At 45.7% G+C, this 27477-nt stretch overlaps 1 protein-coding gene across 1 annotated transcript in view; it reads left to right on the top strand.

Annotated features, from left to right (window-relative positions):
- Window positions 1-10890: 10890 nt before the first annotated feature.
- Window positions 10891-27477, top strand: part of LOC310672952 (uncharacterized protein) — a 33755-nt gene continuing 17168 nt past the window's right edge. Inside the window, exons 1-9 of the mRNA XM_083430635.1 lie at window positions 10891-11002; window positions 12492-12642; window positions 13382-13538; window positions 14899-15012; window positions 16127-16259; window positions 17525-17682; window positions 19778-19832; window positions 22625-22725; window positions 23480-23652. Of these exons, the coding sequence (XP_083286761.1) occupies window positions 12521-12642; window positions 13382-13538; window positions 14899-15012; window positions 16127-16259; window positions 17525-17682; window positions 19778-19832; window positions 22625-22725; window positions 23480-23652 (1013 nt within the window). The 5' untranslated portion in view covers window positions 10891-11002; window positions 12492-12520. The remainder of the gene's footprint in view (window positions 11003-12491; window positions 12643-13381; window positions 13539-14898; window positions 15013-16126; window positions 16260-17524; window positions 17683-19777; window positions 19833-22624; window positions 22726-23479; window positions 23653-27477) is intronic.

The following is a 27477-nucleotide window of genomic DNA, read 5'->3' as shown; positions in this document are numbered from 1 at the left end:
TTGTATGCATCCCCAGATCCCAGCTATGGCCCAAATTAAATCTGATATTGCAGGACAAACGACTCCTCTTATAAAAGCCCTGTACAATAGAACCAAACTGCAGGTCCAATGTAGTTGGCAGGGACAGTTATCGAGCAGTATCAAGATGACTGGGGGGGTGAGACAGGGATGCATTATGCCCCCCCCACACTGTTTTGCCTATTCTTAAGCGACCTAGAAGCGAGCCTAATGGACCCAGATGGACACCTTCCAAAAATAGGAATGAGAAGGACCCCCTTGTTATATGTGGATGATGCGGCCATCATTTCATGTTCCAGACCGGGTTTGAAATATTTGCTGAGGAAGTTTTCTGATTACTGTTTTGAAAATGGCTTATCCATTGATTATGAAAAATCAAAAAATTAATATTCGAAAGAAGCTTCTCCTGGTTTAAATGGGTGCTGAATGGCCATAACCTTGAACAGATTACCGTATTTTTCGTCCCATAGGACGCTCCGTCCCATAGGACGCACCTAGTTTTTTGGGGGGGAAATAAAGGAAAAATTTTTTTCCTTTATTTTCCCCCCAAAAGCAGGTCCGGGAAACCCAACCAGGTCGAGGAACAGCAGGGTGGCGGCGCTGCGCCTCCCTGCTGTCCCCCGAGCTTGTGGGGCTGGCCAATGTCTGCCCGGCGTGAGGGGCGCCCTGAAGCAGAGCGCCCCTCGCGCCAGGCAGCAGGCTGCTATCTGCAGCGTGGGGAGCACTGCGGGGAACTCCTGGAGGGCTCCCCACGCTGCGGGTGTCTGCCTGGCGTGAGGGGTGCCCTGAAGCAGAGCGCCCCTCGCGCCAGGCAGCAGGCTGCTATCTGCAGCGTGGGGAGCGCTGCGGGGAACTCCTGGAGGGCTCCCCACGCTGCGGGTGTCTGCCTGGTGTGAGGGGTGCCCTGAAGCAGAGCGCCCGTCGTGCCAGGCAGCAGGCTGCTATCCGCAGCGTGGGGAGCGCTGCAGGGAACTCCTGGAGGGCTCCCCACGCTGCGGATGTATGCCTGGCGTGAGGGGCGCCCTGAAGCAGAGCGCCCCTCGCGCCAGGCAGCAGGCTGCTATCTGCAGCGTGGGGAGCGCTGCGGGGAACTCCTGGAAGGCTCCCCACGCTGCGGGTGTCTGCCTGGCGCGAGGGGCGCTCTGCTTCAGGGCGCCTCACCCGCGGGGCGGCAGGCTGCTATCCGCAGCCTAGACATCCCTGCGGGACCTCCTGCAGGGCTGCCTAGGCTGCGGATGTCTTCCTGAAGCCTGGAGAGCGAGAGGGGTTGGTGCGCACCGACCGCTCTCGCTCTCCACGCTTCAGCGAAAGCCTGCATTCGCCCCATAGGACGCACCCAGATTTCCGCTTCATTTTTGGAGGGGGAAAAGTGCGTCTTATAGGGCGAAAAATACGGTAAATACTTCAGTTTTCTAGGGCTCACATTCCATCATACAAGATCTTGGAAGCACCACTGGCAAACCTCCCTTCAAAAGGCGGAGATCACAAAGCTAGCCGTACTCAGATTCTTTTTCACAAAGGGCGGCAAGTATATTCCAGCAGCCTTACGGGTTTTCAACGCAAAATCCTTTCCCCAATTCCTGTACACTGCAAATGACTGGCATAATGGGGACCCGGCTAAGCTAGATGGCTTTCAGGCAAAATTTCTACGACCTCTGCTGCAGGCACCCAACTGTGTCCCCAACTCCATATTTCTCTTAGAAGCTGGTGAATGCCTAATTTCAACTAAAGCATGGTGGGCTGCCCTAAAACATTGGCTCAGGATTGCAGTGTTTGATATAGGGAAGGGTTTGTATCAACACCTGACCAATGATGAGTTTTTCAGCAATTGGCAGAAAACCATGGCTAGAAAAGCCATCTCTATTGGTCTGTCACCCCCCCCCCAACTCTATTATCTGGGTTATGAAGGCACCCTAAAGACGTTAAAGCAAAGATTATGAGATAATACACACAGTGACTTGCGATCTCTATCACACGCAGTCTGTAGTCCATTGGCAGTAGGAGTACAATATGGGCATGTCTTGAAGTTAACACCTTACATTAAAAACCTGAAAGTACCAAATTACCGAAGGTTATTCACCAAAGCCAGACTAAACATTTTTCCTTCTGCAGTGTTGGATGGCAGGTTGAGAGGAGTTCCCTACCAGGACAGACTTTGCTCGTGTGCCCAAGACATCAATTCTATAAAACATATTTTGCTGCACTGTGCGAAATACGAGCAAGCCAGGGCTGAACTGATATTACCCTTGCTGGTACCTTTTCCCGGGAAAATCAGAGGCTCACTATGTCAGGTTCCTATTGGAAGACCGGACTAACACTAGAACATTAGCAGTGGCAAAGTTTTTATCGGTGGTTGGAAGAACCAATGATCCCCATCTTTAAGTCTGAACAAAATGCTTGCTTAACCTGGTGGTAGGCTGTCTGAATTGTGTATTGCTTTGTAATGATTTGTTGGGTCTCTGGACTGTAATAAAGATTGATTGATGATTGATTGATTGATTGATTGATTATTTGTATGTCACTTTTCCACAGTTAAAACAATACTCAAGGCGGCTTACAATATGAAAAGATTTACATAATTACAAACATTGCAAAGTTGTCATAAAAAATATATAAAACACATCAAAAACTACATAACCAAACTGAACAATTTCCACATAAAAAATAAAGATACAAAAAAATAATGTCAGTAACAGTAGCCTCAACGCAATTTGGGATGAAGGCTCAGTATCCTGGCAGATTGGAAGCACCCAAAGTGAAGAAAAGTAGAGGGGGAGAACATCTGAAAGAGATGCCACAAGAGGCCGCCAGTAGACCAAGGAAAGGAATTGTGGTTTGCTACATAAGAATGGAACCAGGAAATCAGCAGCAACACAGTCTTGTGGCACCTAAAAAGACAAGCATGTTCATTATGGCATAAGCTGTTGTTTCTATGGCTCCATCATTGCAAGCCTTCCAATCTTATCCAAATAAACTAGGTCAAAAATCTTGCCTCCCGGTGCACTAATTGTTAGAGGTAGGCCTACAAGACAGCCTTTCTGATATATTATTGCTTGCACAGCTACACAAAATGTGTGATATCCAGCTAAATCATTGGATATCATCCAACATCCCAGGGCCAGTGTGGTGTTAATGGTTAGCATGTTGGACCATGACCTGGGAGATCAGGATCCGAATCCCCAATCAGCCATTGGAGCTCACTGGGCGACTCTTCTTACCTCTGATGCACCCACCCTGATATGGGACGCGGGTGGCACTGTGGGTTAAACCACAGAGCTTAGGGCTTGCCAATCGGAAGGTCGCGGTTCAAATCCACATGGCGGGGTGAGCTCCTGTTGCTCGGTCCCTGCTCCTGCCAACCTAGCAGTTCGAAAGCACGTCAAAGTGCAAGTAGATAAATAAGTACCACTCCGGCGGGAAGGTAAACAGCGATTCCGTGTGCTGCTCTGGTTTCGCCAGAAGCGGCTTAGTCATGCTGGCCACATGACCCGGAAGCTGTACACCAGCCAATAAAGTGAGATGAGCACCGCAAACCCAGAGTCGGCCACGACTGGACCTAATGGTCAGGGGTCCCTTTACCTTTACCTTTACCCACCCTGATAACCGTCTTTTCACTCAGAGGCCTCTCCTAGACACACCCTGCCTTGTTAGAATTGGCTTTCTTCTTGCTAAATCATTATTATATTAGTTTCCAGGCCTTGAATGTTCCATCCTTTCTTACTACATTGCAGTTCATCCTTTATCACCCGAGTGGGAATCCTGCAGACCTCCAAATGTTGGACTACAACTCCCATCATCCCGGAGCATGGAATGGGGCTGATGGGAGCTGGAGTCTGGCACAGGAGGGTCACGGCTTTCCCAGGCTTACTTTATAGCTTGGGTCCAGATTTCCCATGAGCCTTTCTATAGCTGCAAGACAGCAGAGGTTTAGAACTACCTAGATGGGCTACCTTCCCAGGTTAACAAGCCCTACTTTGGCCTTCGGTTACCTCTACAGCACATGCAGAAACCACCTCCTTGCCTGTTGGACCCACTACTGGTCTTGTATGCTCAATCTTCGCATGTAGAGGAAGTCCCTAACTCACCAAGGGTTTGAGGCCCATCGGCTACACTCACCTGTTTTAGTTGGCTAGCCGAAGCCTCTTCCCAGCACTGATGGGGGGGGGATATCCTTCCTGCCCCCTAATACAGCAACCAATGATGTCAAGGACTCTACAGTGGCAACTCGGGTTAAGTACTTAATTCATTCCGGAGGTCCGTTCTTAACCTGAAGCACCACTTTAGCTAATGGGGCCCCCCGCTGCCGCCGCGCCACCGGAGCACGGTTTCCGTTCTCATCCTGAAGCAAAGTTCTTAACCCGAGGTACTATTTCTGGGTTAGCGGAGTCTGTAACCTGAAGCGTATGTAACCTGAAGCATATGTAACCCGAGGTACCACTGTACACAATTGATAATACAACAGGGAGAGTGGGCGGGAGGTCCAATGCAGCGCAAGAGGCAGATTGGCCCATTTGCAGACAGGCTTGTATTCAAAGTCCCAGCCAGTGGGACTTCCCCTCGACAGCTGGGCATCTCCACCAATAGCCATTCGACAGCGGATCATGCCAGGCAAGGAGCCACCAGCCTGCAACACAGCCACACCCGTAAATGGCAAGCAGACTTTTGAGGGATAGCTGTGTTTTAGTTCACATATTGATTCAGGAAGTGTTATTGAGGTTGTTTCATAATCAAATGTGTACAGAATCAGGTCCCCCTCCACCCTGCTGCCTGCCACGTGTTCACGCCCTTTAGAGGGCGAAAATGCAGGGAATTCTGATCACAAATCTCTGGAATCGAGGGCATCATGATTTTTAATCACTAGTTACCCTGTTCCATCAAACCCAGCCCTGATTCTTTTGCATCATTACACAGCACACTGTAATCCAGTTCTTAACAGAGATCTAATCACCTTCCTTGGTGAGTAACAAATTTGCCTTTCCTGAAAAACAGAACTGGAAATCAGGTCTTTCTCTTTTTTTTTCAAGGCGAAGAAATGGTGATTACTAAGAAAACTGCCAGTCCACTTGAGCATAATTATGGCTGAACAAAAGATAATGTGAATGGCCAGGAGAGGGTTAGAGAGAGAAACAGAACTCATCTTGTCTGCAGGTGTGTCAAGTTTTATACGTCCACCTGTGCTGCTCATCTGAATATCTGCAAACTGAAAAGCGAATATTGCAAAACACCACAAGTCATTTCGCAGCCTACAATGGGAGGGTAGAAACCCAACATAAATAAGTCTAGCATTTAAATGAATCTCTCTACCAGAAACATCACCACCACTGAGGCATTATTGACTTTAGTAATAATTATATACTGGGCCAGATTAGATTAATCTATTGGAATTGGCGTGGTGTTAGCAATCAATGGCTTACTCACAGAAAAATTTGCCAATAAAGATTGCCTCGCCGGTTAAGAACCAGTCTTCGACTTAGAGCTATTAGGGTTTATTGACTTGGGTTTATTGCAAAAACCTGATCTCACCCACTGAACGGAGGTTTGGGTAAGCAAAATCTTCCTTCATATTTTGCATGTGACTGATAGGATCCAGTGAGCAAGATCGGGTTTTCGCAAGGCACATCCGCAGAACAATGAGAAAAATTACTGGACTTCAGGAAGTTAATCAGTACACAATACAGTCAAAATACAGGTCAAGCAAAAGTGTGGATGAGCTTTTAGGGTCTATCAGTTTGGAAATTAAACAAGGCTACCCCCCAGAAAAGTTTAAACGGGGGGCCGCTAGGGGCGCATTGGAAGATGGCCGACAATACCATCTCTCCGGCTCACACGAGGTAATTAAGAGGCTGATATGGGAGTATGCAGCCTCCCTTGTTACCCCAAGGGAATGGGGAAAACTGCCTTGCCTGCGGTTGCCATAAATCACCCCCAGATTCGAAAGAAGGGGGTGAGGGCACTAGGCACACAGCCCTCATGGGAGACGGCTCTCCCTGAAGCTGTCTCTGATCGCGTGTCCTGGTTGCAGGAGTTCAAAATAAACAATTAGAGAGAAGCAAATGCACATATTTCGAGTGAAGATCGGGAGATAAGACTGCTAATTAAAGTGATCTATGTGAAGTGGAGCGACTGGCTGGATTTAACAATAAATCAAGAAGAAGATTCATCAAAGGATCGGTATGTTGTAACGGGACTGAAAAGGGGAGGGGGACTTTTTAAATTTTATCTTATGTGAGTACCTAACAATGCTCCCCCCCAAGAAAGAATCGTTGCAATTACTGATTACAAGCAGGATGATTAAGAACTGTGTGGAAATAAATTACTAATCAAAGATATGGCTTGTGGGAACATCGGGAAAGGAATGAAAGTTCTTTGTGACGCAGTTATAAAAAGAGAGATTTGCTACGGCAGGCCTGGCCATAGGATATCGAGGGGGAGGAGGACCATGGCTTGTTATTATATCGGACTGTGAGTGTGACCTGGCAGGGCCCCCAGAGAAAATTGAGGAGAGACTGGCAGGCCTGTGGAAATTAACGGACAGACTTTGGGAATGTTTTTTATGGAGGTGCGGAAATGTCATCTGTCTATTTTGATATGGCTCTTGAAGGAGTGTAAAATCCACACAGGATATAACAACGTTTGTTTTCAACCCGCTTGTGGAGACTACCAGAGATCACAAAGAAAGGAATATATGATAACAACAAGAAGATGAGGAAAATAACAAAGAGAAGATTGAACAGAACTGTGAATACTCTTTTGACAGAACTGTGTACATTAAAGCAGCAGCAAGAGAGATGATTGGATCTCTTTCTGAGCTCGAAACATGGGTACCCCCAACAAAAATTTAAAAATTTGGCTGTGTAATTTGGAATTAATGTGATTTGGAATTAATGTGATTTGATTGGCCTGTTAATAAAAATTATTTGAAAAAGAAAAGAAAAGTTTAAGCAGTTATGAAAGCGCTTCTAGGTCTTATCCACCGCTGAGTAATCCATTGAGAAAAAGGAAACTGAAATGTTTAAATTAACATTCTTAAAGAAACCAGAAGCTTTTCTGTTGGGAATTTTAGGCAGAAATATCCCGAAAAATATAAGAGAAATCTTTTTATATGCAACAGCGGCCGCCTGTCTATTAATAGCATCTAATTGGAAGGGGGGAAAGATACCAACACTAACGGAATGGCAAAATAAATTATTAGACTATGTGGAAATGGCTCAATTAACAGATAGGTTAAGAGGTAACACAAAACAATCATTTTCTCAAAAATGGGAAATGTTTAAGAGAGGCAAAAAACAACAGCGACATATTATCTATGCTAGTGTTTGAATGACCCTTGTGTATGTAAAATATTAAGAAATAAATAAAAATCGGTACAAGATGTTGTACGAAAGTATTAGAAAGTATATTAAATGTAAGTACATTCAAAATCATAAAGGTCAACTATATTGGGAAAGGATGGGAAGTCTACATTTATTTTATTTTACTTTATTTTGTTATCGGTTACTTTATTTTATGTCACATTATTTGATCTTAGCTTAGTTGAAATCTAAGCGGCACTAGAAGTTTAAATTAACACCTTATGGTAAATTAATTTAAGAATACCGTATTTTTTGCTCTATAAGACTCACCTTTTCCCTCCTAAAAAGTAAGGGGAAATGTGTGGGCGTCTTATGGAGCGAATGCAGGCTGCACAGCTATCCCAGAAGCCAGAACAGCAAGAGGGATTGCTGCTTTCACTGCGCAGCGATCCCTCTTGCTGTTCTGGCTTCTGAGATTCAGATTTTTTTCTTCTTGTTTTCCTCCTCCAAAAACTAGGTGCGTCTTGTGGTCTGGTGCGTCTTATAGAGCGAAAAATACGGTATATATTTTCTTTGTATGTATGTGTATGCGTGAAGTTAAATCTGTAATGACATTAATTAATTTCAATAAAGATTTTTTTTTCCACAAAAAGAAAAGCAAAGGAGCTTTTTAGTCCTGTGAAGAGAAAGGGAAAGATGATACTAGGCTTGAAGTTTAAAGCAAGGGGAAAGGAGCATTTTTTCAGCCCAAGGACCTCACTTGCTCACTTCAGGCGCAATGAGTGAGTGGAGCAACAGATGTGACTTTTCCCTATGTCCTGGTCAAGCAAAAGCAGGTTTTTCTGTATTCCCGGATCAAGGGCATAGAATCCAATGAGGGCATGCAGCAGGGCTGTGACCTAGTGATGGGGATTGACTTAGAGAGAGTACGGAGGGCTGGACTGGGAAACTTGGAGGGCTGCATTCATCTCCTGTCATGGACTGGCTGGATGTAGAGGAGTGGAGGGAGACACCAGCTGGGGAACCCCCAGGGGAAGAAGTCTCAGAACCAGGGGACTGGTGGTGGGGCGACGGTGAGTGGTCAGAGGGAGCAGACTGAGAGAAGTGTCAGAAGCAGATGAGGTCACAGGGTTTGGTGAGCAGGAAGAGTCTGTGGTAGAGGGCAGTTCAAACTCTGAGGCAGAAGCGGAGGCTGGAGGGGTGCGGGGCCAGGAGACAGAGAGGTAGGCTGCTGAAGAAGCCAGGGAGTCTCCCCCTCCTGCAACCAGCTCCCCTCCACCTGGTCTCCTAGGACATACAGAGAAATGAAGAGGGCAGAACAGGGGGGGGGGGGTTTGCAACTGCTTAAGAAAGACCCTGGAGAGGAGGTGCCTTAGCAAGTGGTGGGAAGATGGGGACCTTCAGTTCTTGCAGCTGCCTCATTGGGACAAGACCTGCTGGGAAGAGTTGTTGGGATCACTAAGGCTGCACTGTTTTGGTTTCTTTGAATAAAGTGTTAACTTCACTGACACTGTATATTCTTTGATTGACGACCTACGCTTGACACCAGTTCCTGACAACTCCCCAGGCTTGTGGTTTACTCCCCTACTTTAAAGTATCCTGGAAGGATTAGTGGAATTAGAGCCTCAGGAGTAGGAGTAGTACAGTGGTACCTCAGGTTACAGACGCTTCAAGGTTACAGACTCTGCTAACCCAGAAATAGTACCTCGGGTTAAGAACTTTGCTTCAGGATGAGAACAGAAATCGTGTGGCAGCAGCGGGAGGCCCCATTAGCTAAAGTGGTACCTCGGGTTAAGAACAGTTTCAGGTTAGGAACAGACCTCCAGAACGAATTAAGTTCTTAACCCGAGGTACCACTGTAGTGTTTTTTGAGGGGTGACATTATATCCTTCCCCCTCCCTGCAAATCCACCACTTGGGATCCTGAATTGGCCAACTAGTGGATTTACACAAATCCAGAGGAATGGGAACAAACAACATTCGTCTTTGAAAAAAGCATTTTTCTGTTTAAAGGGGAAAGGAAAAAAATATGCTCCAACCATATGAGAAAAGGGTGGTGAGAAATTTCCGGTGACACACAAGTAATCCATTGTTTTTCTTTGTCAATGGTTACAAAAGCAGCAGATCTTGGCTGTGAGTCCCGGAATACCTGTTCCCTGCCTTGCAGGCCTTTTCCACCTGGCCTGGGAGGGTGAGGCCTTGACTGGCTCCAGCTACGAAAACTGAGGCTGCTGAACAGACTCTGTGGCTGGAGGGTGTTGTTGGCAGGGGGTTGTTGCTGGTGGGTTTTTGTGTCTTTATTTTAGATTTTGATGTATGTGGAAATGGTTCAGTATGGTTAGGTATTTTGTATTGTTTTATTTATTGTTTTTGACTACTTTTGTTATGCTGTAGTGCTGTATTTTTCTCCATGCTGTAAGCTGCCTCAACCATGATTTGAACTGTGGAAAGGCAGACATATAAATAAAATTATGTATGGAAAACAGGAGTGCCTGGCGTGCTCTGGTCCATGGGGTCATGAAGAGTTGGACATGACTAAACGACTAAACAACAACAATGCATATGTGCACACGCTCTTGGAGCACATCCCACAGGAAATTGATGCGGATGGCATTCTAGGGCACTTGAGACATCCCGAAAAATTGGACGGTGCTTCCTCTAACCCAGGATGGGGGGATGTGTGGCCTCCAACTTCTATCAGCCCCAGCCAGCATGACCAGTTGTCCGAGTTGTTGGGAGCTATAGTCCAGCAATATATGGTTCCTCATATCTACTGTAACTGAACCATTTTGGCCAAGGGAAAGATGGACTAATAGCTTTTCTCATAGCACCCCTTGATTGTGTGGGACAGGAGGGTAGGCAGTTATCATTCACATGAAGAAGAAGAAGAAGAAGAAGAAGAAGAAGAGGAGGAGGAGGAGGAGTTTGGATTTGATATCCCACTTTATCACTACCCGAAGGAGTCTCAAAGCGGCTAACAATCTCCTTTCCCTTCCTCCCCCACAACAAACACTCTGTGAGGTGAGTGGGGCTGAGAGACTTCAGAGAAGTGTGACTGGCCCAAGGTCACCCGGCAGCTGCATGTGGAGGAGCAGGGAATCGAACCCGGTTCACCAGATTAACCACTCTTAACCACTACACCACACTGGCTCTCTCACATGAGTGGTAGTTGGTTCCAGAAAACAGCCACCTTGATTTCTCTGTGAAGTGAGATGAGGTCTTTCTTTTTTCATGTATATCCTTCCTTCCTTCTTCCTTCATGGTACCCAAAGCATAGGGTTGCCCATCCAAACCCTGACCAGACTTGAACCTGTTTAGCTTCAGCAAGGTGCCTTCAGACCAGACCCTGGGACCATCCATCTGGAGTCAACCAAGACAGGAACAAAGCTGGTTTGAGGGATGTATCAGTCTGGGACACTAATCATTTGGTGACAAAACTCCTGGTGGTTTCAGTCTTACAGTGAGACGGACATCAATATGAACCAGGCTCTGGAATATTCAGTAGCATCAAAGGGCGTTGGCAGGGTGTCAACGGAAGAAATTATTATCTTAACACCTCCACTGACCTAGGGAAGAAATTGTTTACAAATTTGCAAGCTAGCTCCTCCTGCCTGCTACAAGATGCAGATGCCCACAGCCGTGACAGCAGTGAAAAAGTGAGGTTGGGGAACAGCTCACAACTTCCCATCCCAGGTAAGTTTCAGCATATATCAGAAATGGGAGTGAGATTGCCATTTATGTATTTGCCAGCCTCTCTAAGCACGTTGGCTATGTCAGTGGGAAGAGGCAGGTGGATCAACCTGCTGAGATGATGTAAATCCTGTATCATAACACAACGTTGATTGTAGTACATTGTGTAGAACAACTCGTCCTTGGACACTTTGTTGAGCTCAGTACAGCGTACAAGAGGAAGGTTTGTTGTCCATTGTATTTATAAGTTGCTGGAATTCTGCTAGTGCTGGGAAATATCCCTGAGATTTATGCAAGATGCTTGGGCTAAAAACCATTAAGTTTGGGGTGAAATAGATCCTTACTGGGTAGCATGAACTGTTGGCGTAGTGGCAGTGACTGGAATGCATATACCGTTCCTTCCGAAGCTACTGGCTGCCTATTTCTCAATGTGGCTTACCCCTGATTGCACAGAACCATTCATCCCACACAATCAGAGTTGAAGCACACAGAGAGTTGAATGGAGAGAACATTATGCACAGAATTCCGAATGAGGTTTAAGTTTAAAGTTTCGAAGAGGCTCTTTGTTTGTGCCAGCGGCCAAACAGGACCTTCCAGTTCATAGCGAGGTTGCTTTTATTAAAGCACTCAGACTTGGGGTTGCGTCCAGTTGTGTTGCTCCGACGAAGGGAGGTTTTTGACCCAGCAGATGCTTGCATCAGTGGACCAGGAACGGAGGGCAACTTCTGCATATTCACACACAAACACACACCCTGCAGACTCCATTGCCCACTCTTGATTAGAGGCTTGGTGGACACTTTGGAACAACATAGGAGGTGGCACCAGAGGCTGCAGAAGGGAAGGCAAATCATCAAAAATAGCCACCCATCCCATTCAGCAGGTGCTTCTGCTGAATTAAAATGGCTTCCATCAACAGAATGATGATACAACCCTTTGATAGTACAAGTGGGGCTTGCCACAGAATGTTGGACTGTGGTGAGATGGTCCTATGCAGCTTTTTGGCCAGGTAGCTGTGTCCTTTTCCATTCCCCCAGCTTCCTGTTATTTTACTCCAACACACACACACACACACACACACACACACACACACACACACCCTGCAAGCCTTGGTGTTTCCCAAAGCCTGGGGTTACATGGATGATGTGCATGGATGATATTATTCTTATGTTTTGGCTGCGTCAATTTTGATACTCAGGGAATTCACTATTAGTAGATAGGACTTTATGGGCAAGGAAACTGAGTTGTTTACCTGCTGTCCCTTAAGATGTGTTTCAACCTCAGTTTGAAGGCATCTGAAAGCAGCCCTGTATCAGGAAATTTTTAATGTCTAATGTTTTACAATTTTTTATGTGCTGTAAGCCGCCCAGAGTGGGAAACCCAGCCAGACGGGTAGGGTACAACAACAACAGCAACAACAACATTTTGAGCTGTAATTTTTATTACCTGTACCCCTTTAATCTTTCCTGTTGTTGTCTAAATGTTTACTACGCAGGCAAATAAAGAGAACCTTAACTAGTTGCCATGAATTTCACTCTGGGCAAGATGCTGATGCTGATTGCATTCTTCTTTGTGGGTATCTTTTCAACCATCTTTAATAGGCGGTATTCCCACTGGACTTTACTATTGTTCAGGATCATGATCAGGTAAGTGGTTACCTGGGGAGATATATGGGGTGAGTTGTAATGCCTTGGTCAAAGAGAAGCAAGCATCAGCATGCATGGTCTTACATAATACCTGGATGAGAGATCACACAGGAGTCCCTCATCCTTGGCTCTGAAGCCTACCCCTACCCCTTGCCTTGGGGAATATATTTCGGAGAAGAAAAGGCTAAGGAGTGAACCCTACACAAGTGTGGAGTCCCTAAGATGGTTGGATGGTGCTTTGCATGCCTCCTTCCAGCAACTCTTGCAGCCAAACATATTGCTCTGCTTTCCTTTGGACCACCTCAGCGAGGCTGAGAGGAGGGTCTTGTTGTCTGGGCAGCCCAGGACCTCTGTACACTCTGCCCAGGTCTGTTGCCCCAGGCGTGTCACTTTGGTGCTGCTAACGTAGTGGTTGGACTCACCCCCAGAGGCACACTCCATTGTCTCTCGACACAGACAGATGCCAACAACTATGGCTTATTAGGAATTTGCCATCACCTTTGGCCAGAACAGTAAACATATGAACTAAGAAGGGATTCTTTAACTGTGATTCCTCCATCTGGTTTGGACCAGATGACCTTCCAACTCAATTCCATATTGGTACAGGAAGTACAAGTTAGGCCGGTTGGCATTTTAATGTGAACCAAAACTAATTTCTCCTCACGGTAGAGCTTTAACTGGAAGTGCTTCCTCTGAAGAACCACCGGTCTCTTCATCTTGCTTCTCTCTGTGCTTTTAGGTGCAAGCGTCTGAAGAGGGGCATGAAGGTGAAATTCGTTGAACATGGGGGCTACAGGTTCTGTTACTTCTGCCGAGGGAAACCAGGCTCTCAGCCATCAGTGCTGATGCTTCATGGTTTCTCATTCAACAAAGATATGTGGCTAGACACCATCAAAGTAGGTTTCCATTTTTCCAATAGGGCAACTTTGATGTCTCTTTTGTGCCTTCCCTGAGAGGGTTGGAAATGACCAAACGTACCCAACTTTTACACCTTCAGCATTTGACTTGGGGCATTTTTCTCCCCAAGCCATTGTCGAAAAGGCAAGAGTTTCACCGATGAGACGTAAAGTGTGAGCATCTGCCCTAAGGACACACAGCATCCTCATCTTTCTGTAGTGCAGGGGTTGGGGGCATCATGTGGCCCTCCAGATGCGGTTGGACTCCAACTCCCATCAGCACCAGCCGCAATGGCCAATGGGATGGGTGAGAGGAACGTTACTCCAGCAACACCTGGAGGAGCCATAGTTTCCCCACCCCTGATGCAATGTGTTAAGGTGCCATAAAAGGTAAAGGTAAAGGGACCCCTGACCATTAGGTCCAGTCATGGCCAACTCTGGGGTTGTGGCGCTCATATCGCTTTACTGGCCAAGGGAGCCGGCGTACAGCTTCCGGGTCATGTGGCCAGCATGACTAAGCCGCTTCTGGCGAACCAGAGCAGCACATGGAAACGCCGTTTACCTTCCCGCTGGAGTGGTACCTATTTATCTACTTGCACTTTGACGTGCTTTCAAACTGCTAGGTTGGCAGGAGCAGGGACCGAGCAACGGGAGCTCACCCCGCCGCAGGGATTCGAACCGCCGACCTTCTGATTGGCAAGTCCTAGGCTTTGTGGTTTAACCCACAGTGCCACCCACGTCCCTACCTGGTTCAAAATTGTGGAAGTACAGCTGTGAGGCCAGGCTTGTTGGTCTAGCAAAGGGAGACAAGCTGGTGTCCCCCAGCTGCTATTGGGCTACAACTCCTGCAGGCCCCATGGCCAATAGTCATGGATGGTCCCATAAGCCATGAGGTTGGCCACTGTGAGAACAGCATGCTGGGCTAGATGTTCCCTTCTAATGTTCCTGTGATGGGAGTTGTAATCCATTAACAACCTGAAGGCATCACATTGGCTGCTCCTGGATTGGGAGAGGCATGGTTGTTGAATTAGATTTAAGGTCTGGCGTTCAGCTGCCAAACCACCTCATGCTCCAGGGGGGAAAAGGGACCATATCATAAAGAGGGAGTGGATGACTTATTGTTTGCATCATCTTGCATCTCAGGCATTGCAGCTCTGCCTTTTTAACTTAATCCTATCTACCCACTCCATAATACACTCAAACATTTTCTCACTGTATATGTTTCTTTATACCATAGGCTAAAGAAGGGTGTGATGGTATTTATTTGGGCACATCAACCACTCCACCCCTTCGATAATGACCAGCCCAGTTATGGTTGCTTTGAATTCTCGGTCTCATTTCCCATGCCGTCTTTCCCCAGCTCTTTCCAAAGGACCTCCACGTGGTCTGCCTTGACATGCCTGGCCACGGAGAAACCACTCGCCTGCTGGCAGAAAGTTACACGGCAGTAAACCAAGCGAAAATGATACACCAGGTAAGGCTGGCAAGCAAGTGGTTCTGGACTGGTAAGGGCGTCACCGTCGCTGAAGTATGGAGATTGCCTTGGCTCCAGTTGCTTAAGCTGGAGCCAAGGAACTGGTTTTGCAATCGCTCACCAGCCGGGTGCATTGCAACTTTCCCATTCTTGCGGAAGGTGATGTCTCCTGGGCTCAGCTTTCCTTGAAAACCTTCCTGCTCCACAGCCTCTGCTGACTATTATTTTAAAGAGAATCCAACGTAGGAATGATTGGCAGCAGCTAGGGACTTGCTTGGGAAATTCCCTTTGCATGGCGAGTTCCTGCCCCCACCAGGTGGAAATAATGACGCACGGCACAATTATTAAGGTTAATGGGCTAAACAAGACCACAGCTTTATTGGTTACAGGTGATGAGCGGTATTGGCTTAGGCATTGGTCCTAACCAACTATATCCGACTTCAGCCCGTCCGCTTGAAGTCCGGGAAGGGTTAACCACCAGTAGGGGGAGTCCTGCTGATGCACATCAACTAGGAACGTCCCCGGGGTCACCGATAGGGAGTGTGTCTTAGGCCCTCACCACCTTAGGCTTCGGACAGGGCCATGCCCCCCCCCCGAATCCTTTATCTGACTTCCATATGGGGGGCAGGTGATGGCGTTACCTCCCCTCTTCCATCTACGGAACTATATCAATGCCTAATCGCCAATACCCAGAAAGTTGTGACGATTTGCTACAAGTTAGGCGAAAACCAAGTGGCTGGTGCCAATTTGCCAAGTGGAAAAATTCCTACCAGGCGCCTCAACGGTGACCAACCAAGGTCCATAGCAAGGTCAAAGACAAAACCTTAAAGGGCGGGAGGGTGGGAAAGCCAAACAGCTGCGGAGCAGCAGAGGGAGATCCCTGGCCGCATCCTGCCTTAAATAGGGCAGGCCATGGCCCCAGAGCCAGCCAATTGGCTGGCCAGGTGGTGACATGGCCGGGAATCCCCCCAATCGCACGGGAGCTGCGATGGGGCATGTGGCGTGTGTGGTGGGGCCGTAAAGCCCGCAACCCCACCTCCGCTGAAGGGCGGAAGTGGCTAAACCAGTATGGGCACCTTTAACATCCAGCTTAACCTCATGCTTCTTCTTTCAGTTTGTTGAGTGCATTGGCCTGAACCAAAAGCCTTTCCACCTGGTTGGCATGTCCATGGGCGGAACAATTGCTGGTATTTATGCGGCTCAGTATCCATCTGATGTCTCTCGCTTGTCTCTCCTTTGCCCACCTGGTAAGTGTCTGAGGCAGGGGTGGGGAATGTCAGACCTGGGGACCAGATGCAACCCACCTCCCACAACACCTAGGCCTCTCTATTTCATCCTCCAAACTCTCCACAGATCACACCCTGTCACCAGCCTTGCTTTGCACCCCAGATTCCTGGCTGCAATTTGTCCTTGAACACTGATGATTGCCTCTTGCTTGTCTGACTGAAGGATAGAGAGGATTGTGTGAGTGTATATGGAAACTAGCCCTATACTATTAAAGCACACTCTTCCCCTCAAAGAATCTTGGGCACTGCAGTTTATCTCTCACAGAGTTCCTGTTGCCAACAACACATAACAAACTACCATGCCCAGAATTATCTGAGGTGGAAAAATGTGCTTTGAAAGTGTTCAAAAGGTACGGTGGTACCTCGGGTTACAGACGCTTCAGGTTATGCGTTTTCAGGTTATGGACGCGCCGAAACCCAGAAGTACCAGAATGGGTTACTTCCGGGTTTCAGCCCTCGCGCATGCGCAGAAGTGCCAAATCGCGTCACGCACGTGTGCAGACGCAGCACTGCAGGTTGAGAACGTGCCTCCCGCACGGATCGTGTACGCAGCCCGAGTTTCCACTGTACAGTGTATTGTTCTCAGTGCTGCTCAGAGAGTAGTTTCTCTTCACAGACAGACAGTGGTACCTCGGTTTTCGAACGTAATCCGCTCTGGAAGACTGTTCGACTTCTGAAACATTCAAAAACCGAAGCACAAAGGGAGGCCTGCAGATTTAATTGAGAAAATTGAGAAACACTCAACAGAAGCCATTTGACTTCTGAGGTGATTTCGAAAACCGAGGTACCACTGTATACAAATATATACAATATACGGGGAGGAACCTAACCCATACATTCTTACATAAATTTGAAATTATTATCCTAACACATACGTTAATATCAATAGTGTACCACATTTGGCAACTGTGCTAGGACTATTGAGGTAGCCACCAGCAATGTTCCTTGCTCCATTAGCTCACGCCAGTCCCAACTTCTATTCCAGACATTACCAACTTGGCCTTGCAGATATTTGCTGCACTACAACTCCCATCAGCCCTTGCCAGCATGCTCTTACTGCCTGGGGTTGATGGGAGTTGTGGTCCAACAACATCTAGATGGGGTCAGGTTGGCAAAGGCTATTGAGGACTTTCAGCACTGTTCTGTGGTACCAGACCTTCCATTTATAGCAACCGGTTGACCAGTAACTACATTTCTAAGCCGCACATTTTCTCCCAACTCTTTAGGCCTACGGTATGCAGCAGATAATGAGTTCATCAACCATTTGAAGGAGCTGCGGAAATCTACCAACTCACACACCAACCCTCTGGTTCCTTTGACCGTAAAACAGGGAGAAAGTTTGCTCAGACTTGGCTTATACCATCCCAGCAATACAAACGTGCAGGTGAAGAGGTAGCGCCCTGAAAAATTGTAGTGCTCTGGCCTAATAGTTTGTAGGAGGAGGAGTTTGGAGTTTGGATTTGATATCCCACTTTATCACTCCCCTTAAGGAGTCTCAAAGCGGCTAACAATCTCCTTTCCCTTCCTCCCCCACAACACTCTGTGAGGTGAGTGGGGCTGAGAGACTTCAGAGAAGCGTAACTAGCCCAAGGTCACCCAGCAGCTGCATGTGGAGGAGCGGGGAAGCGAAGCCAGTTCACCAGATTACGAGTCTACCGCTCTTAACCACTTGTCCACCTCCCTGCCTGCCTGTCTTCTGCAGCATTTGGTGGTACAGGCAGGAGAGGCACGAGACGAAATCTGAAAAAGAAGGCTGGGTAAATAGACTGTGTTTGGTGAACTTGCAACTTTTCACTTGTCAGGGATTCTTAAGCTCAGTTGGTTAGAGCGTGGTGTTGTTAACGCCAAGGTTGCAGGTTCGATCCCCATATGGGACAGCTGCATATTACTGAATTGCAGGGGTTTGGGCTAGTGTCAGGGTTCGGGGAATCGGCTCCCTCCACCCCTGTGGCCATAAATGAGCAGATCAAATGAAAGGAATTCTTACCAGTTAGTTTCTTTAATAAACACAGCGAAGGGCAAAAGAAAGCATCTAACCAGAATGGCGGTGCTCCCAGTAAAGGCCACTTCCCCTCTCCGTCCTTATTAATCCACGTCACTCCCACATCTTGTAATCTGAGTCTGTAGTCTCTGCCCTTTCTGTTCTGACACTTTCTGAGCTCTCCGAGACTTTGGGGAAGGGGGGTGGATACTATCCAGAGACTGTGAATCTGTTAACTCTCTCTCTTCTAGTGTTTCTTCTGCTAGCTGTTCCCCATCCAGTATTTCCCAGCTTCTGCCTTCTGAACTATGCCCTTCTGCAAACCACGGTTCCAAATCTATACTGTCCTCCTGCTCCTGGGAAGATTCAGGATCAGGGGAGGGGGGAGGGGGAGGCTCCCACCATTCTTCCTCAGTGCAGCCCTCCTCAGCATGGTCCCTGACTGCTAGATGATCCTCAGGGTCTCTTCCAACTCCACAATTCTATGAATCTATGATTTTTAGCTGTGATTGCTGTATTGCCAAGAGTTGGCCTACTTCTTCTTCTCCTTCTTCTTCTTCTTCTTCTTCTTCTTCTTCTTCTTCTTCTTCTTCTTCTTCTTCTTCCTCTTCTTCTTCTTCTTCCTCTTCCTCTTCTTCTTCTTCTTCTTCTTCTTCTTCTTCTTCTTCTTCTTCTTCTTCTTCCTACCTCACCCATCTAGCTGGGCTGCCCCAGCCACTCTAGGCCACCCTTGGGATCCCTCACAAGACTACATTTCTATGCTTCTAATTAGGAGAGAGCTCCCACAAGGAACTGCACTGGAAACTTCACCCATCCATTCATTATGTAGTGCCATCAATCTGCATGATGCTTTACAGAGGATAGGTCTCTGCCGGAAGAGCATAAGATAATATAAACAGTGAAATGGTAGGAAAAGGGGGCCAAGTGCAGTCGGACTTAAAAGTTGCGTGTGTTGAGGTTTGGCTTGGAACACACGGAAGCTGCCTTATTTAGGTCAGACCATTTGAAGAGGCACGTAGTGAGACCATTCAACCGCTGCTGGTGAGGCTCGCTGACCTCCCGGAAAAGCAAATATTTGACCTTTTCCTGTTAGACAAAGATCATAAGACGACCCAGATGATCGCCAGATTCTGTGTACAGATCTGTAGACACAGACCATCCCTCAACCCAAACTAGTTCGTTAAGAAAATCCCCAAACTCAGTTCCATGGGTGACTCTGGTTCATCTCTCTGTGGTAGTTTAGTTTTAAGTGTCTATACGCTTATCGCATTTATAAATTTTAAATTTATTGTTGTACATTGTTTTAAATGTCTTCTTTCCTTCTGGGATTGTACCCCCAAGCGTGTTTTATAAGCTGGTCTCCGACCGTTATAAATTATCTATCTATCTATCTGGTCAGACCATTGGTGCGTGTAGCTCACGCGTGTAGCTTTTGTCCACAGGGGTTGCCAACCTTTCCAGGCCGTCTTACTTATTTTTCTTTTCTTCGTCCCTTTAGCTCCTAAAGGGCTATCTGGAAGACAGGAGGCCACACAAGTCTTTCTTCTTAAAATGTAAGTTCAATAGCATTGCCTACGCTCTGCCTGGGGAATTTCACAGAGGCTGATTCTGGTTTCCTATCAATATGCTAGATGGAACAAAGATATGCAGCCCAGCCCAGCTGTTGTCTTGTGTTTTGTTTTGTTTTTAAATATATTTAAATTTTATTAACATATAAAACACATACAAATACATATACGCAATACACATACACTACACGCTACCTTATTTCCATAACATAAAACATACCTACATTACTCTATATAATACCTACCTATGCTATACATATCAACATACCTACACACCTACCCCACACGGACACCCACCAAGGGACTTGACTTCCAGCCGTTCTTCTTACGCTACTTTATTTTTCCAACTAGCTTAAACACATTTCATTATTTCTTTAATCTCTTCTTCTATCTTGACTTTACTCTCCTTTCACTCTAATCATTTTCTGGATTCACTCTGTCAGACGTTCTACTTTTTCTACATAAATTTTGATGTACAGTGTTACCTCGGGTTACATACGCTTCAGGTTACATACGCTTCAGGTTACAGACTCCGCTAACCCAGAAATATTACCTCGGGTTAAGAATTTTGCTTCAGGATGAGAACAGAAATTGTGCTCTGGTGGTACGGCAGCAGCAGGAGGCCCCATTAGCTAAAGTGGTACCTCAGGTTAAGAACAGTTTCAGGTTAAGTACGGACCTCCGGAACGAATTAAGTACTTAACCTGAGGTACCACTGTATTCCTTAAAGATAGCCCCCTCCTTATTCACTTTTTGTACCATATCTCCTCTTATCCTCCCTTTTAGTTCGGCAAAATGGAAGCTGTTGTCTTGAGGCAGCAGCTGTGCTGCTTGAAGCAGTCTGGCTGCACCTAGGCTCAGCTTAGTTTGCATCCACTCCATACAGTTAAAGCACCCTTGTACCACGTTTAACAGTCAGGGGAAACTCCTGGGAACTGCAGTTTGTTAAGGATGCTGCGAGTTGTAGGCGTGTGAAGTCAGTAGAGGGTGGTGTCCATTGGGATAAGTAGGGTGTTAGGCAGGAGGCCAACAGTAGGTGGAGCCAGAGCCAACCGATCAACTAATTCTAGTTTTGCCCCTTCCCTCCTCCCTGAGTTCTACAAGGACAGTGCTAAGACTTAAGGTGAAGGAAGCTGATCGCGGGTGCCACCCTCTGGACGGTTGTAAGGAAGAAGGCAAATTTGTCATGAAAAACACAGTTAGGTTCCTTTTCCCCTTATCAGAGCGTTTTCAAGAAACAGTGCCCCACTTGCTGTAATCGACCAGCTTCCACCGCACCCTTAAAAAACTACATTTCCCAGGATTCCATAAGGGGAAGCCATGACTGTGAAAGCAGCCTAAGAGTTTGTTAAATGTATAGTGTGAATGTGGCCTTGCGCAGAGGCAGATTTAGGGCAGTGCAACCGGTTCTGCCGCGCTGGGTGCCAAGCCTAGGGGGCGCTGCAGGGCATCACAACTATGACGTAATTAATTGAGCAGAACAGAAGGTGAGAGGTGTGGGGCGGGGATTTTGACCTTGTAGAGGGCTCTGCTGAAATTTGAAAGACCAAAATCTGTCCCACCGTGCGCATTTGTAAATAAACCCAAATATTACAAAACAAAAACAAAAAAAGCCATACGTATCCAGATGTCATTAATACTCCAACTTCCATCAGCCTCAGATAGCAAGGCCAATGATAAGGGATAATAAGAACTGTAGTCCAGCAACAGCTGTGGGGAGAAGTGGGCACAGGGTCTTCAGGCCTGCTGACTAGGAGTCTTGGTTGACCACAAACTTGACATGAGCCAACAGTGTGACGCGGCAGCTAAAAAAGCCAATGCAATTCTGGGCTGCATCAATAGGAGTATAGCATCTAGATCAAGGGAAGTAATAGCGCCACTGTATTCTGCTCTGGTCAGACCTCACCTGGAGTACCGTGTCCAGTTCTGGGCACCACAGTTCAGGAAGGACACTGACAAACTGGAACGTGTCCAGAGGAGGGCAACCAAAATGGTCAAAGGCCTGGAAACGATGCCTTATGAGGAACGGCTAAGGGAGCTGGGCATGTTTAGCCTGGAGAAGAGGAGGTTAAGGGGTGATATGATAGCCATGTTCAAATATATAAAAGGATGTCACATAGAGGAGGGAGAAAGGTTGTTTTCTGCTGCTCCAGAGAAGCGGACACGGAGCAATGGATCCAAACTACAAGAAAGAAGATTCCACCTAAACATTAGGAAGAACTTCCTGACAGTAAGAGCTGTTTGACAGTGGAATTTGCTGCCAAGGAGTGTGGCGGAGTCTCCTTCTTTGGAGGTCTTTAAGCAGAGGCTTGACAACCATATGTCAGGAGTGCTCTGATGGTGTTTCCTGCTTGGCAGGGGGTTGGACTCGATGGCCCTTGTGGTCTCTTCCAACTCTATGATTCTATGATTCTATGACTTTAGGCACTCCTTTGCTTCGTCACAGAAAAGTGTCAGGGCATATCACATTTTATGTCTGTAGCAATCTCTAAAGAAGGGTGCTTATCTGCATTTTCCCACCAACAATAAGCAGACCAGGGGGGCAATGCACACAGCATTAAGATAGGACACACTTTTTCATGTGTGGAGCTGGTCCTGTGTTTCTAAGAAGACGTGCAAAGTGACCCTCTGATGATTCAACGTGGTTCTTGGGCTTCTGGGTTTCTCTTCTGCTACAAAACAGACGCACACCTAACTTCAGGGCAACAAGCCTGGAAATGCGCAACAGGTAAAACGGCCACAGAAACAGGCCTGACTCTGCTTCTTTCTTGGAAAAGGCTTTTTAGACATGTCCAGCAGGGAGTCCAGGTACCGCTTGCATGACAGCATGAGCAAGATCAGGGCTCCAGCGCAAATCATCTGGGGAAGGGAGGACAAGGTAAGCTAACTGGTTAAATCAGCAATGGTACACTGGGCTAAAGATTTAGGTAATCATATTGACATGGCCTCATGGGGGGAAACTGTGGAGAGCGGATATGAAATTTACAGCCCGTTTTACTTTAAAGGAAAAAAATTATGAAAATGCTATACAGGTGGTATTTAATGCCAAATAAATTAGCAAAGATGTATGGACAGTGTCCAATAAACTCTGGAAATGTAAACATAAGGAATGGATGTAACAAATTGAGAGAACTGTTCATGAAATGGTCCTGAACTGGTCTCCTGTAGTGTGCTTTGGTAATAATAATAATAATAATAATAATAATAATAATAATAATAATAATTTATTATTGATTATTGATTAGAATATTTGTGTGAGATTGCACGGGAAAAATATGGAATAACAGATACAATCTTGCTTAAAATGTATATAGGAAGTGCAGTGTAAGCGATGGAAGTCAATCAATGAAATTTTATTATTCTTTTCATACTGAGATATTTGTAGAATAAATTTGGAAGAAACTCTTCCAACTTTTCTTCTTCCTTTCTCTTTATTTTTTCTTCTTTTACCTTTTCTTCTTCTTTTCTCTTTTGTTCCTTTTTTCATATATATGTGCTTATTTGAAAAACATATTTATGTATGTATGTATTTGCAATATTTTGCTTATATTTTGTAACAATTATGTTAAATAAATAAAAAATTATTAAGAGAAAAAAAATTGAAACAATGCACACATTGTTTTGTTGTTTAGGTGATGGATCCTTCCGGGGCAGAAATGTTAGCCAAAGCCATCCCTGCCTCCCAAGTTCATATACTGGAGAAATGTGGACATTTCATCACTCTCGATAGGCCCAGGAAACTGTCAAAACTTCTTCTGGAATTCCACTATTCAGTCTGTGGCACAGCAGAGAATAAGAAGATGGCGTAAACCTCGCCAAGGATGGAGCAGCAGCTCATGAAGATTCAAAGCAACTTGGTACCTCAGAAAGGACAATGTGGAAACGACATTTTGAATGTTCCCCTCCCCACCTGCTTTTTTCACAACAAAAGGTTTATGGAATATGATATATGGGCTCTCCGCAGGGCCTAAACAGAGCTGAGGAATTTGCATGCTTCATTTTCCATGTCACAACTTGTAATTAGGTCACATCGGTGGGGAGAAACCAACCAACCAACTTGTGGGTATTAGATTTCAGATTGCGATCCTATCTAGGGGCGAGCCCCATTGAATGCACTAGAAGATATTTATAAGCAAACACGTGAAGGGTTGCACCAGATGGCTGCAGTGTTATGCTTACTTAACTGGGAATAAGTTCTCTTGAACTCAATGGGTGTAACATTGCAGAAAAAGCATTAAAACTGTGGAAGATAAAATAGGTTTTCTCAATCTAAGGAATAATGTTTTGAAATACAGTGGTACCCCGAGTTACATGCGCTTAAGGTTAAATACGCTTCAGGTTACAGACTCCGCTAACCCAGAAATAGTGCTTCGGGTTAAGAACTTTGCTTCAGGATGAGAACAGAAATCCTGCTCTGGCGGCGCGGCAGCAGCAGGAGGCCCCATTAGCTAAAGTGGTGCTTCAGGTTAAGAACAGTTTCAGGTTAAGAACAGACCTCCGGAATGAATTAAGTACTTAACCTGAGGTACCACTGTATGGTGAAATCATCTAAGCTACATGGCATTTTTGAACACTTTCCCCCATTTTAAAACTGGACTGCATCCACTTTTGAAATCTTTGCTTAATTTTGACCTGTTGCCAGCAAGGCACCCAGCCGCCTCCTATGAATATTTGACTTATGCATCAGAGCAGGAGAACGCATTAGATAAAGGTGAGTCCCAGGGTGAAGTGGGATACTGCAGAAAGAACTGGGGTTGGTCAGAGGCAAAGCTGGGTTTATGCAAGATGGCATGATTTGAAGCAGGGACCCTTGAAGTGCTTTGTGGTGCCTTGATGATGCAGATATTTTACAAAATGCTGCAGACAAGCATCTCCTAAAAGTGAACGTACCTGTCATTCACCCAAAGGTCCCAGAGTGGGTTTCAACAATTAAAGCACAAACAAGTTACAGAAATGAGGTGAATCCTAAAAATATGTATCTTGGGTGTTAAAAGCCAGGGTAAAGAGGTATGTCTTCAGCATTCACCAAAACCTATACAGTGGTACCTTGGTTCTCAAACTTAATCTGTTCCGGAAGTCCGTTCCAAAACCAAAGCGTTCCAAAACCAAAGCGCGCTTTCCCATAGAAAGTAATCAAAAATGGATTAATCCGTTCCAGCAATTTAACATGAATTTTACTATCTAACGAGACCATTGATCCATAAAATGAAAGCAATAAACAATGTACAGTCATACCTCGGGTTAAATACGCTTCGAATTGAGCGCATTCGAGTTGCGCTCCTCGGCAACCCGGAAGTAACAGAGAGCGTTACTTCCAGGTTTCGCTGCTTGCGCATGCACAGATGCTCAAAATGACATCACGCGCATGCGCAGAAGCAGCGAAAAGCGACGCGCACGTGCACAGATGTGCCATCACTAGTTACGTTTACCTCTAGATGTGAACGGGGCTCCAGAATGGATCCCGTTCATATCTAGAGGTACCACTGTACACAAAGTCACACAATCAATCAATCAGTAGCTGAACTGGGTTCCACGCAGTCACAAAAACAAAAAAAGAGTTGCAAAAATAAACACGCAAAATAAATAGCAAAAATAGACATATCTCAGTGTAACACTCAAAACGGAAGTGTGACACTCAAATCGTCAGCGTAACACTCAAAAAGGAGGACGTTCAGCTTCAGAAAATCGTTCGCAAACCGGAACACCGGAAATCGTGCTCCAGCGGTGCGGCGGCAGCAGGAGGCCCCATTAGCTAAAGTGGTGCTTCAGGTTAAGAACAGTTTCAGGTTAAGTACAGACCTCCAGAACGAATTAAGTACTTAACCCGAGGTACCACTGTACAATACAAATGTACCAAAGTCAACACCATCCCCACCCCCCCATACATTTACATTTATATTTCCTCAATCCATCATATTATTATTTTCTCCTTCCTCCCACTTCCCTCCACCCCCACTCGATTTCCTTCACATTATACAATTTACAATAGTCTTTGCATTCTACAGTCTTCTCAAATCATCTATATATTCTTATTATCTTTCCTTACTAATTTTTCTTCCATCCAATACTTCACTTTTTAATCTAGGCATATTAGCGTATCTTTTTTTGAGCAATATTTTGCCATATATTCATCAAAACATTTCCATTCCTTTTTTTAATTTTTGATTTGACTGATTTCTTATTATAGCACTTAATTTGGCCAAAATTAAATATTCATTTAGTTTACAAATCCATTCCTCCTTTGTGGGTATAGTTTGTGACTTCCACCTAGCAGCAATCTGTAAGCCAACCTTTCCCTGAAGTTCTTTTCACATTTGTTCTTGCATATTTTTTATCATAATTTTTGTCTTTTCCATATTCATTTTAAAGCCAGACACCTTGCCAAAGTCATATATTATCTTTATTGCTTTAGCAATACTTGCTTCTGGTTCTTCTGTTGTTAACAAAATATCATCCGCAAAGGCCCTGATCTTAAAAACCTCTTTTCCCAATGTTATTCCTATAATCACTTTGTCTTTCCTTATTTCCGACAACAATATTTCTAATGTCAATATAAAAAATAAAGGTGAGAGGACACCCTTGTCTGGTGCCCTTCTGCACTGGAAAGCATTCTGTCCTGACACTATTAATTATTAGACTAGCCTTCTGCTTCTCGTAAATCGCATTTATACCTCGTATCATACCATTTTGAACAGCCATGGCTTCCCCCTCCCCACAAATCCTGAGAACCGTATTTGTGGCTGGTGCTCAGAATTGTCTGGAGACCTCTATTCCCCTCACAAAGCTACAATTGCCAGAGTTCCCTGGGAAGAGGGGTTGACTCTTAAATCACTCTGTGGATTGTAGGTCTGTGAAGGGAATGGGGGAGTCTCCAATTTTCCCCACCCTTAACAAATCACACTTATCAGGAATCCTTTGGGGAAAGCCATGAATGCTCAGTGGGATGAGAGTGCTTTAAACGGGCAAATGGGGTCTCCGTCTTCCCCGCAATGGTGAGATGTGTTGTCAGTTCATAAATTTGCATCTATACATAGAAAACAGCACATGCAAGTTGTATGTTTATCTGGTTCCTCCTGTGGCTTTGCCACTCTTCAGGCGAACAGCACAAAGCAGTTTAATATAAATGCTAAATCAAGTAAGCAACACTTATTGCTACATAATAATGCCTCTGCCAAGGAATTGCTTTGGGTGAGATCACTCTTCAACGGGTTGCATCACCAATGAATAAATTGGGTCCATATTGGAAGAGAAATCATCACTTCCTCTTGGAGAAATGAACACCTGGTACGGGAATGGAAGAAACAACTGAATATTGTAAAACCAGTTTAAATTGTACGGTTCCTGTGTTTTCAGCATACTTTGAAAACTTAGGGGACTTGGGAGTATTTTTAAGTTTACCTGGGATGGCCCAAGACATTTTGCCACCTGAGGTGAAGGGCAAGATGAGGGCAGTCCCACGTATTTAATGCAGAGAAGTGGGCTGGGCTGATGCTTGACTCTTATATCAACACTGAAGAAGGAATAGTGTCCTCTTTCAGGAAGCAAACTAGTATAGTGGATGCAAAGCAAGCCATGTAATATGCACAGCTCTGTCCTACAAATCTTGTCCCTACTAGTTAGCAGCTGCCAC

This window comes from Podarcis tiliguerta (assembly GCF_965153285.1).
Source record: "Podarcis tiliguerta genome assembly, chromosome: 2".
NCBI lineage: Eukaryota > Metazoa > Chordata > Lepidosauria > Squamata > Lacertidae > Podarcis > Podarcis tiliguerta.
The sequence above is the reverse complement of the archived record's forward strand: the minus strand, read 5'-3'. Positions and strand labels throughout refer to the sequence as shown.